The 15,945-nt window shown below is 43.9% G+C and overlaps 1 protein-coding gene across 1 annotated transcript in view; it reads left to right on the forward strand.

Annotated features, from left to right (window-relative positions):
* The window catches only part of Rgs22 (regulator of G protein signaling 22), a 100,128-nt gene that overhangs the window by 20,568 nt on the left and 63,615 nt on the right, over positions 1-15,945 (forward strand). Inside the window, 6 exon segments of the mRNA XM_035449663.1 lie at positions 2,990-3,211; positions 5,783-5,868; positions 6,500-6,668; positions 9,420-9,549; positions 10,790-11,393; positions 12,927-13,088. Coding sequence (XP_035305554.1) covers positions 2,990-3,211; positions 5,783-5,868; positions 6,500-6,668; positions 9,420-9,549; positions 10,790-11,393; positions 12,927-13,088 — 1,373 coding nt within the window.

Here is a 15,945-nt window from a genome sequence, read left to right on the forward strand (position 1 = left end):
TTCATTCCGGGCATCCCTGTGTGCTACACACACTTCTCTCATGCTTCTTATGGGTTAATGCGGCACTGGAGCATACATGCTATGGTTGAGGTGGCGGCGCTTACACCCAGAGCAAAGACAGCTTCAAGACAGAAGGTGATTGTGTGTGTGTGTGTTGTGCCATCCCGTGAACATGTCTTCCTAGAGAGGTTCGAGGAATGAGAGTCTGCCATTCCCCTGTGGACCTCATCTTCCTTGCTTCTTAAAAACTGTAACTGTCCCTTCTTACACCAGGGGAAAATACTAATCCACCACCAGGGGCCCCCTAGAGTGCAGAGGCCTCCTCATTGATGTCCATGTTCAGGGGTCTGGATCAGTCCCGTGCTGGCCTCCCAGACAGCAGTCTGGGGTCCATGTGCTCCCCCTGGTTCAGGCCAGCTGTTCCTGTGGGTTTCACCAGCCTGGTACTGACCCCTTTGATCTTCATTCCTCCCTCTCTGCATCTAAGTTCCAGAGTTCAGTTCAGTGCATATCTGTGGGTGTCTGCCTCTGCTTCCATCAGCCACTGGGTGAGGGCTCTAGGATGGCATATAAAGTAGTCATCAGTCTCATCATAGGGGAAGGGCATTTAGGTTATCCTCACTCTCATTGCCTAGATTGTCAGTTTGTGTCATCCTTGTAGGTCTCTGGAAATCTCCCTAGAGCCAGATCTCTCCTTGGACCTAAAATGGCTCCCTCTGATATGGTGTCTCTCATCCTGCTCTCCTCTATTCTTCCCCCAACTCAACATTTCTGGTCCTCCATTTCCTCTTCTCCTCTCCTCTTCTCCTCCTCTCATTCTGGCAGCTCCCTCTCCCCTACCCTCATGCTCCCAATTAGCTAATAGATCCTGCCCCTTCCCATTCTCTGGGGTCCATGCATTTTTCCCTTAGAGTCCTTCTTGTTTCCTAGTTTCTTCGGTGAAGAGGATTGTAGGCTGGTAATCCTTTGCTCTATGTCTAAAATTCATATATGAGTGACTGGGTTACCTCACTCAGAATGGTTTCTTCTAGTTCCATTCATTTGCCTGCGAATTTCAAGATTCCGTTGCTTTTTTCTGCCGAGTAGTACTCCATTGTATAAATGTACCACATTTTCTCTATCCATTCTTCAGTTGAGGGGCATCTAGGTTACTTCCAGGAAAATGTGCTGTCTTCGGAACCACTCAGGCTTGTCTGTCTGGCTCAGACCTATCACTTCATAGCTCTGAATCCACGAGCTCCTCCTCAGCCATCAGCTGCATCAGTTTTCTGTAAACAGCCGTCTCAGGGATCGAATCGAAGCCCGGGTGACAGAGCATTAAGGTGTTTGTCACAGACATGGTAGCTCCCCAGCAAGCAATAGTCCAACCATATCTTCCTAGTAGTACCAAGCATTGGTTGTATGTGGGCTCAGCATCAGCATTGTTTGGACATTTGATTTTTTTTTTTTAAAGCAGGGATTGTTTCTTTCTTCATTGTGCTAACTAATTGGCATCCTTTACTTTGGATTTATCCCATCTTTGTGTTCATTTGGCTGCTATATGTCCAGGTGGAGACAGAAAAAAGTAGAGGAAACAGGCCCAGGACAAACAGGCTCTCCTGTTGCACAGACACTCAGGACTGGAAGAAATTTTTCCCAGAGGACCCTTCTTGCTACAGAGGTTCATTGCCCCGCCCCTGTGAGCGTGATGTCCGTCCCTCCACACTTACTGCATTCCCTTCACTTAACCAGATGCTTCTTGTCTCTGGTATTACCACAGACTTGTACATCTCCCTAGTCCAAGGGTACCATATCAAGAAATGTATTTTTGATATTTGGGTCCATGTGGTCTGTTTGAATCCTGTATTCAGAAGACAAATATAATAGTCATGAATAAAATTAAAGACACCTTACAGGTGATTTCTGGATTGCTAAGACTTACCGAGTTAGTTGTCACGTGGGAGTCAAGCTCTAAGGTGGTTTAGACTGTAGACTGGTTGGTGTCTTATGTCTGTTGTCTATGCATTAAATACCGTAGGATGGGCAACACTCTGGACTCTTGAGATGCGATACCAAATGGCATATATAACATAATTTTAATTTTAGCTCAAAGTTTACAAAGATACCCTGCAATTTATTGCATTGGTACTGTATGTAGAATATTTAGCAGCACTTTACTGGGGCACTTAGTGATCCATAGAAAAGAGTTTGATCCCATCTACCACGGGGCTGAGTGTCTGCAAATTACATGAGTTCACGGTCAGTTCACTGACAGTACCCTTAAATAAATGAATAGTGCAGAAAAGGGGCCCGATCCTAGATTTAAAGGACAGAATCAGAGAAGACATCACCAGTGTACTGTCAGTTCTCATGGAAATAAATGACCTAAAAATCTTTAACAATTTTACCCAGGTCAGAGAGCTATTTACCGACAAACTAGCAGTCACACTCAAGGCTTGCGGTGGTTGTATATTAACTAGCTGCCTTTAGAGTGCTTGCCGAGAGAAGCTCAGAATGCTAGACTCCCTCTTGTTCTTTGCCACTGTGTGAGGGATGGCGCTGAAATGGTCTTAAATGAAGAACATATTGTAGTTAATTGTCCCCTCTCAGGAAAGAGAAATTGTTAGCTTTCACGACTCCCAGGGCTAAAAGACAATAAGACTATCACTTTTCTTTTCTTCCTTCACTCTCTCTCACCCACCTCCTCCCATGAAGGTAATATCGCCTCAGGGAAGCCACGTGTGGGTTTTTCCTCTAGTTTGAAAGAACCACAGAGGTAAGATAATAACAATAGGATTTCTACCATAGCAGCCCTGGCACTTCTTTCCCTGCATAAATTCCTGGTACAGAACCCTTCAGTGGATCCCCCGCCCTCTAGCCAGGGGATTTCCAGGATTCTGAAAGGGACAAGAGATGATTGGGAGGAGATGAAATATTGACATCAGGTCCTCCTAGAGACAACGGATTTCTGCGTTTTAAATTTAAACATTTCTCATACTTTATGTTACAGACCTTTTCAGAGGCAATTAGATTTAACGTGGACTACGGAGTGTTTGAAGTGGTTAACAATGCACCCCAGCTTCTAGAAAAGCAACTGAAAAGAATTCTGCAAAGTCAAAAGCCTCGAAATCCCATCTATGATGTCATAAGGAAAGGGAAAAGTGATGCTAAGCCCTTTCGAAAGAATGTCCCCCGTGAAGACGAGACCATTAACATCACCTACACTATCATGGTAAGCCAGAGTGTTTGAGTCTTGCAAGATGAAGGAAGCCTTTTGTGAGCCAGAGAGATGGCTGGCTCAGCAGCTAGGGGCACTTGCTGCTCTTCCAGAGGGCCTGGCCCCATTCCCAACACCCACATGTGGCTCTCAGCTGTCTGCAGCTCCAGTTCCAGGGAATCCAGTGTCCTCTTCTGGCCTCTGTGGCACCAGGCAGGCACCCGGTGCACACACACGCATTCAGGGAAAACACTCATACACAGAAAATGAAAATAAACACTCATACACAGGCAATAAAATATAATTTTTTAAAGGAAGCGCTTGGTGAAATTGACATGGCACCACACTTACACACAGTCTTTAGGCACCACGTTATCTGTTCACACATAATGGACAGTTTAGGTGTTTTGTTGATTTTTATCAACCAACACGAGCATGGTCATGTGATTTGCCTTGGATGTATAAAATGCCAAGTGCATTGATGATAGTATAGATATGCAAACTTTATGGTTTCGTTTCCTTCTAGGAAATGCGTGTAGAAAGGAAACTTATTTCTTCTGGAGTTTTTATTTATTTATTTATTTTTATAATATTTATCCATTTATTTATTATGTATACAACACTCTGCTTCCATGGATATCTGCACACCAGCAGAGGGCACCAAATCTCATAACGGATGGTTGTGAGCCACCATGTGGTTGCTGGGAATTGAACTCAGATCCTCTGGAAGAGCAGCCAGTGATCTTAACCTCTGAGCCATCTCTCCAGCCCCATCTTGTAGGGTTTTTAACCAATCCTATTTAGAGTTGGGAGCTGAGAAGCCCGGGAAGCCCCGAGGTATCCACACCTGCAACTGTATCAGTTCTGTTAACTTAAGGTTTCCATCTTCTGCTTCAGGTCAGCAAACCTATATCCAAACCAGCTAAACTCACTAGCTCTGCTTCCTTGAAAAAAAAAAATCACACGCACCTTCAGCCATGCCTCCAGTAACTACTCCTTAGACTTACTGTGTGGATCAGGGACAATGACGGTGATTATTTGAAAATGCTATTTCAGGATGAAAAATGTGCCTACTCGTAGCTTCAGACAGCTCTACACCAATTCTCCCGCTACTAATTCAGACACATTCCTCTCCCTTTAACTTCTATCATAGTCAATGCTGATAATAATTACACGAAAGCATTGTAAGAAATTTAATTATGTAAATACATTAGCTAAGAGTTTTCTAACTAGGTATGCAAATATTTAGTAGCAACAGTAATCAGTAACACATCACTAATTACATTAAACTTATGTAGTTTAATCATCCCAATTAAAAATTAGAGTCAGTAATCCCAGCAATCGGGAGGCAGAGGCAGGCGGATCTCTGTGAGTTCAAGACCAGCCTGGTTTCCAGAGCGAGTTCCAGGACAGCCTCCAAAGCCACAGAGAAACCCGGCCTCAAAAAAACAAACAAACAAAAAACCCAAACAAACAAACAAAAAATTAGAGTCAGATGGGATTAAAAAAGAAGGCTCAATTATTTGCTGTCTAAAACAAACCAACCTCAAATATCAAATAAACATATTAGAAGTAAGAAAGTATATGACATATAATTGCTAATTAAAAGAAAGCTAGGGTGATTATATTAGTACCAAAGTAGACTTCAGAACAAGGACCCCTGCTGTGGATAAAGAGGGATACTGCACACTATTAAAATGTCAGTTCATAGAAAAATACAACCAGCTTTAAATGTGTGTACCTAATAAGTGCTAATCAAACATAAGGAGGAAGTAGCCAAAACTGCAGTAAGGCTTGAGATCAAAACATTGCTGTTATAATCAGGAGAAACAGTGGATCCTAAGGACTCGAAAGTTCTGTATCTCACTAGCAGTGAAGCCAACCTGTTGATGCTGATGGAAACTTCGCCCCCCAAAGCCACAGGGCATGCTCTTAACCGAGTACACTTGGAGTGACGATCGAGACAGATGTTATTCTGGAATCAAGGTTATAATAACTAAAATATATGAAATTAGCAAAATACCATTGATCACCCCAGAATTAAACCACAAGTCAATAACAAAAATATGGAAAAATCTCTAAATACTTAAATAATTAGGCAACACACTTCTAAACATCCCATAAGTCAAAAGATAAGTCTCAAAGAAAACAAGAAACCAAACTGTCACAGTTTGGGATGCAGCTAAATTAGTCATTAGAAGGAGGTTTATAAATTAACTAATAGGAAATCAAAATAAAAATTCCAAGCATTGCTGTCAGTGATCTGTCTTCTACCATGGGAAACAAGGAAGAGAAAAGTTAACTGAGGCCCAAGGTAAAGAAGAAATAGAATAGTCATGAACTTCTGAGCCTCCTGTTCTGGACCACAGGCTTGCACATGCTGTGACTACAGCCATGCACCACCATGCACATGCTGTGACTACGGCCATGCACCACCATGCACATGCTGTGACTACAGCCATGCACCACCATGCACATGCCTGTGCTGGGAATTGAACCCAGGCTTTTGTGCATCCTAGGCAAGTACTCCACAAACTGTTGCAATGGCAACCTGAAAATGACTTTCTCCTTGTGTTTTCTTAATAGTGCCTCAACCGAGAGCAAGGTATTAAGTGGATCAAAAGAAAAAGACTTCCGGCATTTCTGGAAAGTGATTGCTACTTTGAATACAGGTATCACGCTGCCATCTGACTGTTTTTTTGTTTTTAATGCCTGTTTGCTTCACAGAAAGTTATTTTTTTTTATGATATTGATTAGAGTTTGGATACTATCTGCCATAGAATAGGAGTGATTGGCAAAGATCATACAACTTTTCTAAAGAAATTTCACAGTTGTATCTCTTTGATCATTTTACCTTAAAAATTAGCTGTCCCTCATAGTGGCATCTGTGTGAAAACAGAGGGAATGTTAGTGTAACACTAAAAACCAAATGTGGGGGACTAGAGAGACCTCAGCAGTTAGGAGCGCTTGTTCCTGCAGAAGACCCACACAGTGGTTCACAACCATCCCTGACTGCCGTCCCAGGGAATTTGATGGCCCCTCATGAACTCCACGGGTACCAGGCATGCACATGGCACATGTTCATATATACAGGCAAATATAAAAATAAATGAATCTTTAAAAACATTTTAAAACCACAGAACATCTGTGTGGGACTGAGGGTCCCCTTTTAAAGTGTAAACATGGAAACGTTTTACCAAAATTTGACTAAAATTCCAACTCTGGTTAGAAAAATACTTTTATATAAAACACAAATGGAAACAGAATACTTGCCTTTGTTAGTCTGTGATTTCTACAATCCAGGTTAGCCAAATTGATCTCTCAAGCAACGTGGAGCAGCTCAGGCATGAATTTCATAGTAGGCACAAGCATTCCCCCCTGGGCCCTGAGAAAACCACCTACTCCACCTCCTCCTAGCATCGAAGAGGAGAACATCCTGATCATGAAAAAGTTCTACGTTTCTCTCGGCCAGGTGAGATGACGCTTTTCATGACTCAGCACATAGAAACCTTTTGTCTCAGCGTCAAGAGAAATCGATTACTCTTGACGACCCCAAAGCAGAGTCAGGTTTTCTTATGGGTTTACGCTGACTCATTCGATGCGCAGAAATGCAAATGCAAATAGAAGACCTTTCCTTATGTATGGGGAGCAGCAAATGAGATTTGAGACGCTTGCTCCACACCACCTAAGAAGAAAGGGCACACACACTATATTCTGAATTTGTTATTATAGCAGTTCAACAAAGATGTCAAGCATTGTCTAGATAATACTTAGTTGTAAAAATGCATTGCTATTTAATTATTATCAGACACATTTCTCTCCCGTAATTGCTTAAGCGTGGGGGGGGGGCAGTCATTGTGAGTGATTTAAATAGACATGACTTATAATCAATTGTCCTTTAAGATTGTCCATAATACAGTGAGAATTTGCGTTTTATTTATTTATTTATTTATTTATTTATTTATTTATTTATTGCCTCCAATTACGAGATCTTTCCTCTTGCAATATGCCCAGGACACACAAGTGTATGTGAAATCTGGACTGGTAGGTGTGTGGCCCATGGGTGCCACTCTCTTATTCTTCGTCTATGTCAGACATTGCCAATCAGTTGTGGCCTTTTTTTTTTTTTTTTTTTTTACCTGCTGAGCTACAGTTAGGCTTCAATTTTTATCAACAGAGTGTTCTAGACCCCCAGTTAGAGAGATCAGATGGAGTTGGTGGTGCACACCTTCGATCCCAGCACTGGGGAGGCAGAGGCAGATGGATCTCTGTGAGTTTGAGGCCAGCCTGGTCTACAGAATGAGTTCCAGGACAAATCAAGCGTACACAGAGAAACCCTGTCTCGAAAAACAACAACAGACGGGAAGCCAGCTATTTAGCCTTCTATGCTGCAATAGATATGTCTACGTTGTTTGAACACACATTGTTCATTTTGCTCTGTCACACCTAGTCACTCTTGTAGTCTGGGCATTCCTATCCAGCAATATTTACCAAGTGCCAAGAAATACACCGGTTCCCGGTACCCTTTCTCTGCTGAACCATGCTTGATTATGTGTTAAAGACTCACTTTCTGTGGTACTCATTCTCAGTACATTATGGAAACGTCAGAGGTGCCATGAAATGTCTGTTGATAGAGCCAATGAACCTCCAAGGGGAACTCACTTTTTGACAAGGGAACAGCTTAGCACGTAGACAGTGAGAATCTGGGCTGATAAACGGTTCTCTCTCTTACAACTTCGACTGCAAATTATCCATCTGCAAATAAGACTGCAAATAAGATTTTGTTTATTTATTATGTATAGTTTTCTGCCTGCATGCCAGTAGAGGGCACCAGATCTCATAGCGGATTGTTGTGAGCCACCATGTGGTTGCTGGGAATTGAACTCAGGACCTCTGGAAGAACAGTCAGTGCTCCTAACCACTGAGCCATCTCTCCAGCCCTAGACCCATTTCTTAAAAGCACCAAGTGGGATAATCAGGCTGACTGCTCACTTCTTCCACCCTTTTAACAAATGGAATAGAGTAGGGGCTCAAGCTAATGTTGAATGAATTTGTAATTACTAACAATAAATGACTTGGATATGAGCGAGCTGTAGCAGCTCACCTGTATCCTACAACTTGGGATGCTGAGGTACGAGGATCTCAAGTTGAGTGTAAGGCCAGCCTGGGCTACCTCGTTAGTTTGGGACCATCCAGAGCAATATGTAGAGATCCACTATTTCACAAAATCCGTCAATAAAGAACCAAACAAAAGCGAGGGCGGCGGCGCTGCACTAGAGTCTTCTTCATGGTCTGGACCCTTACAGACACAGTGGCCACAGAAGCTTCCCCTCATTTCCTTCTCATGCTTTGTCTTGTTGTGTGGCCTGATTTGCCCCGTGGAAAGTGTACAATAGACAAGGGATCCTAGCTCCTTTATGTGAGCTGTGCCTTTCCTGTGTGTGGCAGACTGGAAAAAGGGGAAATGAGACGCATGCTGGGCAGCCCCTCTCCTTCCTGAGATCTCCTGAGAATGGTGGACTGCAGGACAGACAGAGAGAGTGATGGACAGAAGGACAGAGTGTGGTAGACAGAAGGACAGAGAGAGAGAGAGTGGTGGACGGGACAGAGAGAGAGAGTGGTGGACAGAAGGACAGAGAGAGAGTGTGGTGGACAGAAGGACAGAGTGTGGTGGACAGAAGGACAGAGAGAGAGAGGTGGACAGAAGGACAGAGAGAGAGAGAGGTGGACAGCAGGACAGACAGTGTGGTGGACAGCAGGACAGAGAGAGAGTGGTGGGCGTCTGGGCAGAGGAGTTGCGGTATGGAGGTGTCAGGCACAGGTGTGCAAATATGAAAAAGAATGAACTGATATTTATTTCCTCCCCACCCTGTCCTTAGGGTTTTTTATTGGTGTGTATATATGCATGTTTGTCTGTGTGCGTGTTTGTGGTGGAGTTGTTACAGGTGACTGGGAGCCGCTCTGTGTGCTAGGAACTGAATTTGGGTCTCTATAAGAACAGCCAGTCTTCTTCATGGCAGAGCTGCCTCTCCAGCCTCCATTCTCTAATCTGCCGAGTTTTTAGTACAATTTTCTTTTTTTTATAAAAGATCTTCCTTCAGACATTAGGTCCCACAAATTGAATTATAGAGTTTTTTTTTTTTTTTTTTTTTTTTTTTTTTTTTTTCAGTTTTGACTGTCAGAATCCCAGTAAGGTATTGTTAAGCTGTCTCTTTCTCCCTAGGCCTCCTGTACGCAAACAAAAGATTGGTTTACTCTGGCAAAGCAGAGTGAGAGGACAGTCATGAGTTTTTCGTTGCCCTGCTGTGTATCCCACCACAAAATTTCGCAACCAGGTCTTTCTTCCATCTCTGGTAAGCAACGACAAGGCCCCGTCTGCTGTAATCGTGCAGTTCAGAGTTGAGGGACCACCTCCCTTGCACTTCCTGTGGGGTTTTGTGTGTTTGTGTGTTGCTGCTTAGCTTGACTGTTGTTATTGTCGGTCGTTGTTTTTGAAGCTGAGTCTCCTCATGTAGCCCAGGCTGGTTTCAGACTCAATCCTGCTGCTTCAGTGTCCTAGGTACCAGGATTGCCGATGTATGCCTGGCTCGATTCTATTACTTCAAGACGTGGGCAGGATATTCAGAACCGAATTCCCGATATGTACTGGTCATGCAATTGTGTTTGCTGCGACAGGGTCACACTGTGCCCTCCAGGCTAACTGCAGACTCCCTAGGTGGCTCTGACTGGCTCTTAGCTGCATGGCAGGCCATGCACAACTCTCAGCTGCATGGCGGGCTTTCCTGAGCATGCACAGCTCTTAGCTGCAGGGTCCTTGTGGTAAGTCACTCCACTTGGAAACTTTGGAGTCGAGTGCTGGCATCCCTTCACACATTTACAGATGGGAGGTGGGGGGGAGTTGTTAAACCCATTTTCAATAAAAAATTCGTAATGTAAGGTTTTTAGTCCATGGAGATTTCAAATCCGGTGACAGAAAGTGGTCACCAAAGAGCTGTGGATTGGGCAGGATAGGAATGACACGTGAAACTTTCATATTTCCCTGAATTCTGAAAGAGAAAATGAGAACTAAAACTGTATTTTTTTGTGTGTAAGTGTGTGATCTTTTATAAGTCCTTACATTGTCACTTTAATGATAAGAATTAGATGCATGAGAGTTATTAAAGCCTTCTTATAAATATTTAGCCCAAGCTGGGCAGTGGTGGCACACGCCTTTAATCCACTTGGGAGGCAGAGGCAGGTGGATCTCTGGGAGTTCGAGGCCAGCCTTGTCTACAAAGCTAGACAGAGAAACACTGTCTTGATAAACCAAAAGAAGAAGAAGAAGAAGAAGAAGAAGAAGAAGAAGAAGAAGAAGAAGAAGAAGAAGAAGAAGAAGAAGAAGAAGAAGAAGAAGACGACGACAAATTTAGTCCATCTGCAGGAGGGCAAAGTTAAGTCCTGATGGCAGTTTTCCCCTCATGGCCTCCCAGCACGGCTTGAGAATCCTTCTGAAGCTACTGGTCCATGCGATCGCCCCATTTCCTATGGCACCCATCTAACACCAGAAGAGCGTGTGCCACAGCTGACCTATTATCCTTTTATAATTTAATACAGAGAGTTTAATCTACGAAGATGGAGTGCACCCCAGGACAATAAGGAGAACATCTAAAATGGGCCCCGAATCAGAAGAAGAAGAAGAAGGGTCCATCTCAATAAAAGACAGCCCTTCCCAAGCCCTTCTGAGGATATACCTAGAGAAGAGGGTCATCCAGGAGAAGACGTTGCACTTTGCCAACGTGGACGAGTTTCTCAACGCCTACATAATCTTCATCTTGAGAGAAGCCATGAAGAAAATCAGCGACCATTCCTTAAGCAGCACCTCGGACTACACCAACTTCTACAACATATCCCGGGTGGTATTTGACAAAACGGAGCCGGCGCCTAGCAAGAAGGCCGTAAGTTCACCCCCAAACGAAACAGCAGACCAAGTCTCAGAAGAGAAACTGGAAAAAGTAAGCTTGAGTTCCAAGAGCGAAAGCACTGCATCAGAGAGCAGGGCCGACTGGTGTATTTCCCACAGAACCTACGACATTGGCAACAGAAAGGAGTTTGAAAGATTTAAGAAGTTTCTAAAGGGGACATCAGGAGAAAGGTACTGGTGGTTGTGGATGGACATTGAGAGGCTGAAAGTTCTCAAGGACCAGGGAAGACATCAAAGGTATTTCCCTTTTTATCCTTTTCGATAGCTTTAAAAAGCAAATTGTAGAATATTTGTTTGAGTTACTCAAGCACAAATATTTAATATTAAAATTGTAGTTTATGTATCAGAAGGGATAAAAAACGCTATTTATGATGATAAACTTTTGATATCACAAGTTTTCTGATTTCATAGCTCAACGATACCAGGGCTGGGGAGGTGGCCCAGTGGTTAGAACTCTGGCTGTTCTTGCAAAGGACCCAGGTTCAGTTCCCAGCACCCACATGGTGGCTCATGACCACCCATAATTCCAATTCCAGGGGATCTGTTGCCTTCTTCTGAACAGTATGGGCACCAGACACAAGATGCCAGCCAAACACTCAAAACACATAAAATAAGTGAAACTAATAAATAAATAGGATAGCAATAATAGTTATTTGGGAATGATGTTTCTTCGCATAAGTTCCAGACCTGCTCTAAAATTATTCTACTTTTTATAGTGTCATAATTTTATAAAAATTTTATGCAACAAATAATTTATCAGCTGTATGACCACATTCATAGTAGACAGGTACAGATGTCAGTGTGTGGGCCTCTTGTCCTAGCAGCCTGCCTGGCTAACACATCCCGTGGTTTTAGGTCAGATGCCACGCGTCTGTCTGTCTGTCTGTCTGTCTGTCTGTCTGGAGTCTCTTCTGAAGGTATAATGGGGCTCAGCTCTGCATTCAGCTGGCTCCATATGCTTCGGGTTACTGTGAGCGTTCATCCCTACAGGACACCGCTTTAGGGAAGTCTGTATGCCTGTTGCTCCTGACCCAAGCTGAAGCACCTTAGACTGCATTTCATCTTAAGGGCTTGGTGGAGATCAACTAGTGACAGAGTTATTATAGTTGTTAGGATAACATTTAGGTCACAGAGCTTATGCTTTGAACAGGGCTCCACAATGGTTGATGCTATGAGCTGACTTGAGCCATGTTTGTAAGGCATATCAGGAGAGGCATAGGCAAGAAACCTTGGGATTTTCAGGACCAATCCCACAGACTTCCGTTGTCCCCATAATGAATCCCTCCCGAAGCAGCAGTTCTACTATGGCAATCTATTTCTTTGCATTTTCCAGTTTATGGAGGAGGTGGCCTGTGCTCCTTGGTTTATGGTCCCTTCCTCTATATTCAAAGCCAGCGGCATGGCATCTTAGCTCCTTTCTGATGTCTCCCTTATGTCTTCACGGCTCTGGCCTCACGGTGTCCCTTGGGGCTGTTGAGTCCCAGGGTGATTTCCCTCTAGTCCTCGCTTACCCACGTGTGCTGCTTTTTTTTCTTTTTACTATTACAGGTAACAAAGTTACAAATTTTAGAGATTTGGTGTGCACAACTCTACAAATCTATCCAGCTTTTTTGAGAAAAGCAAACACCCTGAAAAAAATCTATGTCTACAAAAACCCTTTAGTACTCTGTAATGAATGTCGGTCTGAGGTCTTTATTACTTGTCCAAAACATTTACATGTGGGAAATTAAACATTATATTGACATGTCTATAACTGTGCTTTCTCTTAAGACATCTTGAGAAAATGAAAAAATGCTACCTTTTGAGCAGTGGGGAGCTCTACCTTTCCACAGAAATCCTGTCAAAGTTTAAGCTGCTGCACGGATCCCTGTGGACAGAAGAACACTTGAAAAAAATCCAGATTGAGGTGCTAAAACCTCTTCTTCTGTATTGGTAAGGAAAATGATGTGAGTTAAAGTTATTTCTGTTTACTTTTCTTAGGCTAGTTAAATATAACACTATGGAAACTTAAAGTGATGAGTGTATCTTTGCTTTTCTTTGAAAAGTCTCTACCTTTTAGATGCTTCAGGTGCTGGTTTGAATGAGAATGGCCCCCCTAGGCTCATACATTTATATGCTTAGTCACCAGGAGTGAAACTATTCAAAAAGATTATAAGGATTAGGAGGTGTGGCCTAATCCTTGGAGGAAGTCAGGGTCAGACTCTTTCTCTCAGTCTGTGGATCATGAGGGAAACAGACTAACCTCTAACACTGTAAGTGAGCCGCCAACTAAATGCTTTCTTCTATAAAAGTTGCTGTGGTCATGGTGTGTCTTCACAGCAACGGAACATGACTAAGACAGACGTTGGTACCAGGAATGGGGGGTTTCTGTGATTGGCCCACTCTTGCTGCTTGCTGGTGGGCCGTTGAATGCTTTAAGCAGGGCTTAAGGGGCCATGCTAGTAGGAGTGTGGAAGACAGTGGTTCTGAGAGTGTAGATTGCGTAGACTAAGATGGCCCTGCCCAAGAGGGTTCAGAGAAGAAGAATATTAGTAAGTAGCCTAGAGACTGTTCTTGTGATATTTTTGGCAAAGAATGTGGCTGCTTTTTGTCCTTGTCCCAGAAATCTGCCTGAGGTCAAGTTGAAGAGTTTTGTATTACTGGTGTTGGTAGAGTAGGTTTCAAGGCAGCCCACTATTGACTGTGTCATGGATGTTAGCAATCACTTGTATGCAGATCTATAATGAGAAGGAGCAAGCTGAAGAAAGAGAAATACAAGACGTACAGTTTGAGGAGAGGGGGGGAACCAGAAAGTATAATGGAACAAAGTCCATGTTCAATGAGGTAAAAAGCTTAAAGAAAAGCCTGGTGCTAAATGGAATAAAGGGAGTGGTGACATCAGGGCAAGACCCCACCCATCTCAGCTTCCAACTTGTGAAAAAGAATTAAAGAACAATGTGAGCAATGAAGAAAACCAACAACAACAGAAAGCTAACGAAGACGTAGGTTCCACAGGGAAGGCCACGTCCCAGTCCCAGCAAGCAGCAGAACTCGGCAGCTCTGGCCTCATGGTTCTGGGTTAAGAGTTGAGGATTTAAGAAAAAGGGTTGTGGGATTTACCTCTGTAGCTAAGTGAAACCACTGAGGCCATGTGTGGAAGGGGTGTCCCCGCGTGGAGGCCTAGAGAGGCCATTGTGTGAAGCTGCGAAGGTGAATTCTGGGTTCTGTTTGAGACCCCCAAGATGTCATAGAAACCAGAGTCCTGGGACACTTGCTGAGGACAGTTTCAGACCGAGCGTAGAACCGGCACAAGAGAGAGAAACAGGCTGCAGTTATCAAAGCTGGGAAGCGTTGCAGACCTGAAGAGCCTTTTGGCGTAAGACACAGAGATGCAGAAAGTAGAATTTGTCCTGTGGTTTTCGGTCTTGCCTTGATCCAGTATTTCCTCCCTATGCTGCCTTCTCTTTCTTTTAGAATGGTAAAGTGTATCCCGTGGCGTTATATGCTTGAAGTACGCAATCTGCTTTTTTATTTTGATTTTACAGGGGATTACAGTTAAGAGATTGCATGAACTCCAGAAGAGACTGTGAAGTTTAAAACTGTGTTTAGACTGAGACAGACTCTGGGGACTTTTGGAGTTGCACTATGATCCGGCTACAAGCCTATGGGGGCCAGGGAGTGGACCTTGGTGGCTTGAGTAAGAATGGCCCCCGTGGGCTCTTATATTTGAATGCCTGACTAGCAGTTGAAAGGATTAGGATTTGGAGGTGTGACCTTGTCGGAGGAAGTGTGCCACTGGGGGTGTACACTTTGAGGTTTCCAAATCCCATGCTAGGCCCAGGCATTCCCCCCCACCCCCATTGATTAGTATGTAGCTCTCAAGGACCAGTTCTGCCTGCATGCTGCCATGCTTCCTGCCGTGATGGTAACGGACAGAGCCTCTGGCACTGTAAGCCAGCCCCCAATTAAGTGCCTTCCTTTATAAGAATTGCTGTGGTCATAATGTCTCTTCACAGCAATAGAAACCCTGACAAAGGTCCTTGGTGTGCTTGGGTGTCTCTAAATTCGTGGCAAGTTTCGCAGTGCTGTCAGCAGAGGGTGTGTGTGGCCCAGATTAAAGGTGGATCTTCCCATCCCTAAGGTCTGGATTGGAAGTGAGTCTTCACACTTCAAATGACTTAATTAGGAAAAAAATAATCTCACTTTCCTCTTGTGGCCACCACTGGATCAAAGCTGCCAAAATGACGTTCACCCCTTTGTGACTTCTGACCGAAGCTAGAACGGCAAACGGCATTGCGATGCATCTTCCCTGCTTTCCACAGAGCTGAGACAGAAGTGCCGCACTAGATCCGAGCCCATTCAAAAGGATTGCGAAGTTCAGATTGTCCAAGGGCACCGCAAAGGCCAACAGATAGGCAAAGTGCTCCAAGGGCACGGGAAGGAATATGTAGTCTACACTGAACAAGCGCAGGGAGCAAAGGCTAACGCCACAGCTGTCCGTGTGGGTATCAGGCCCAGCCAGGTGGTCATCACCAGCTAAAGCTGGACAAAGACAGAAAAGAGATACTGGGGGCAGAAGCCAGGACTCAGCAGCAGGAAAAGAGAAGGACACATACAAGGAAGAAATGAATGAGAAGATGCAGGGTTGGAGGGGGGTCTCACACACAACTTTAACACTGCTTAAGTAAAGAGCAAAACAAACAAACAAACAAACAAAAAAAAAAAACAAACCCTTACCGGTGTACCCACCCACCTGGGTATTAGTTCATTCCAGATGTAGCCAAGTCGACAACCAAAGAAGTACAGTATC

This window comes from Cricetulus griseus, chromosome 10 (genome assembly GCF_003668045.3).
Source record: "Cricetulus griseus strain 17A/GY chromosome 10, alternate assembly CriGri-PICRH-1.0, whole genome shotgun sequence".
Lineage (NCBI taxonomy): Eukaryota > Metazoa > Chordata > Mammalia > Rodentia > Cricetidae > Cricetulus > Cricetulus griseus.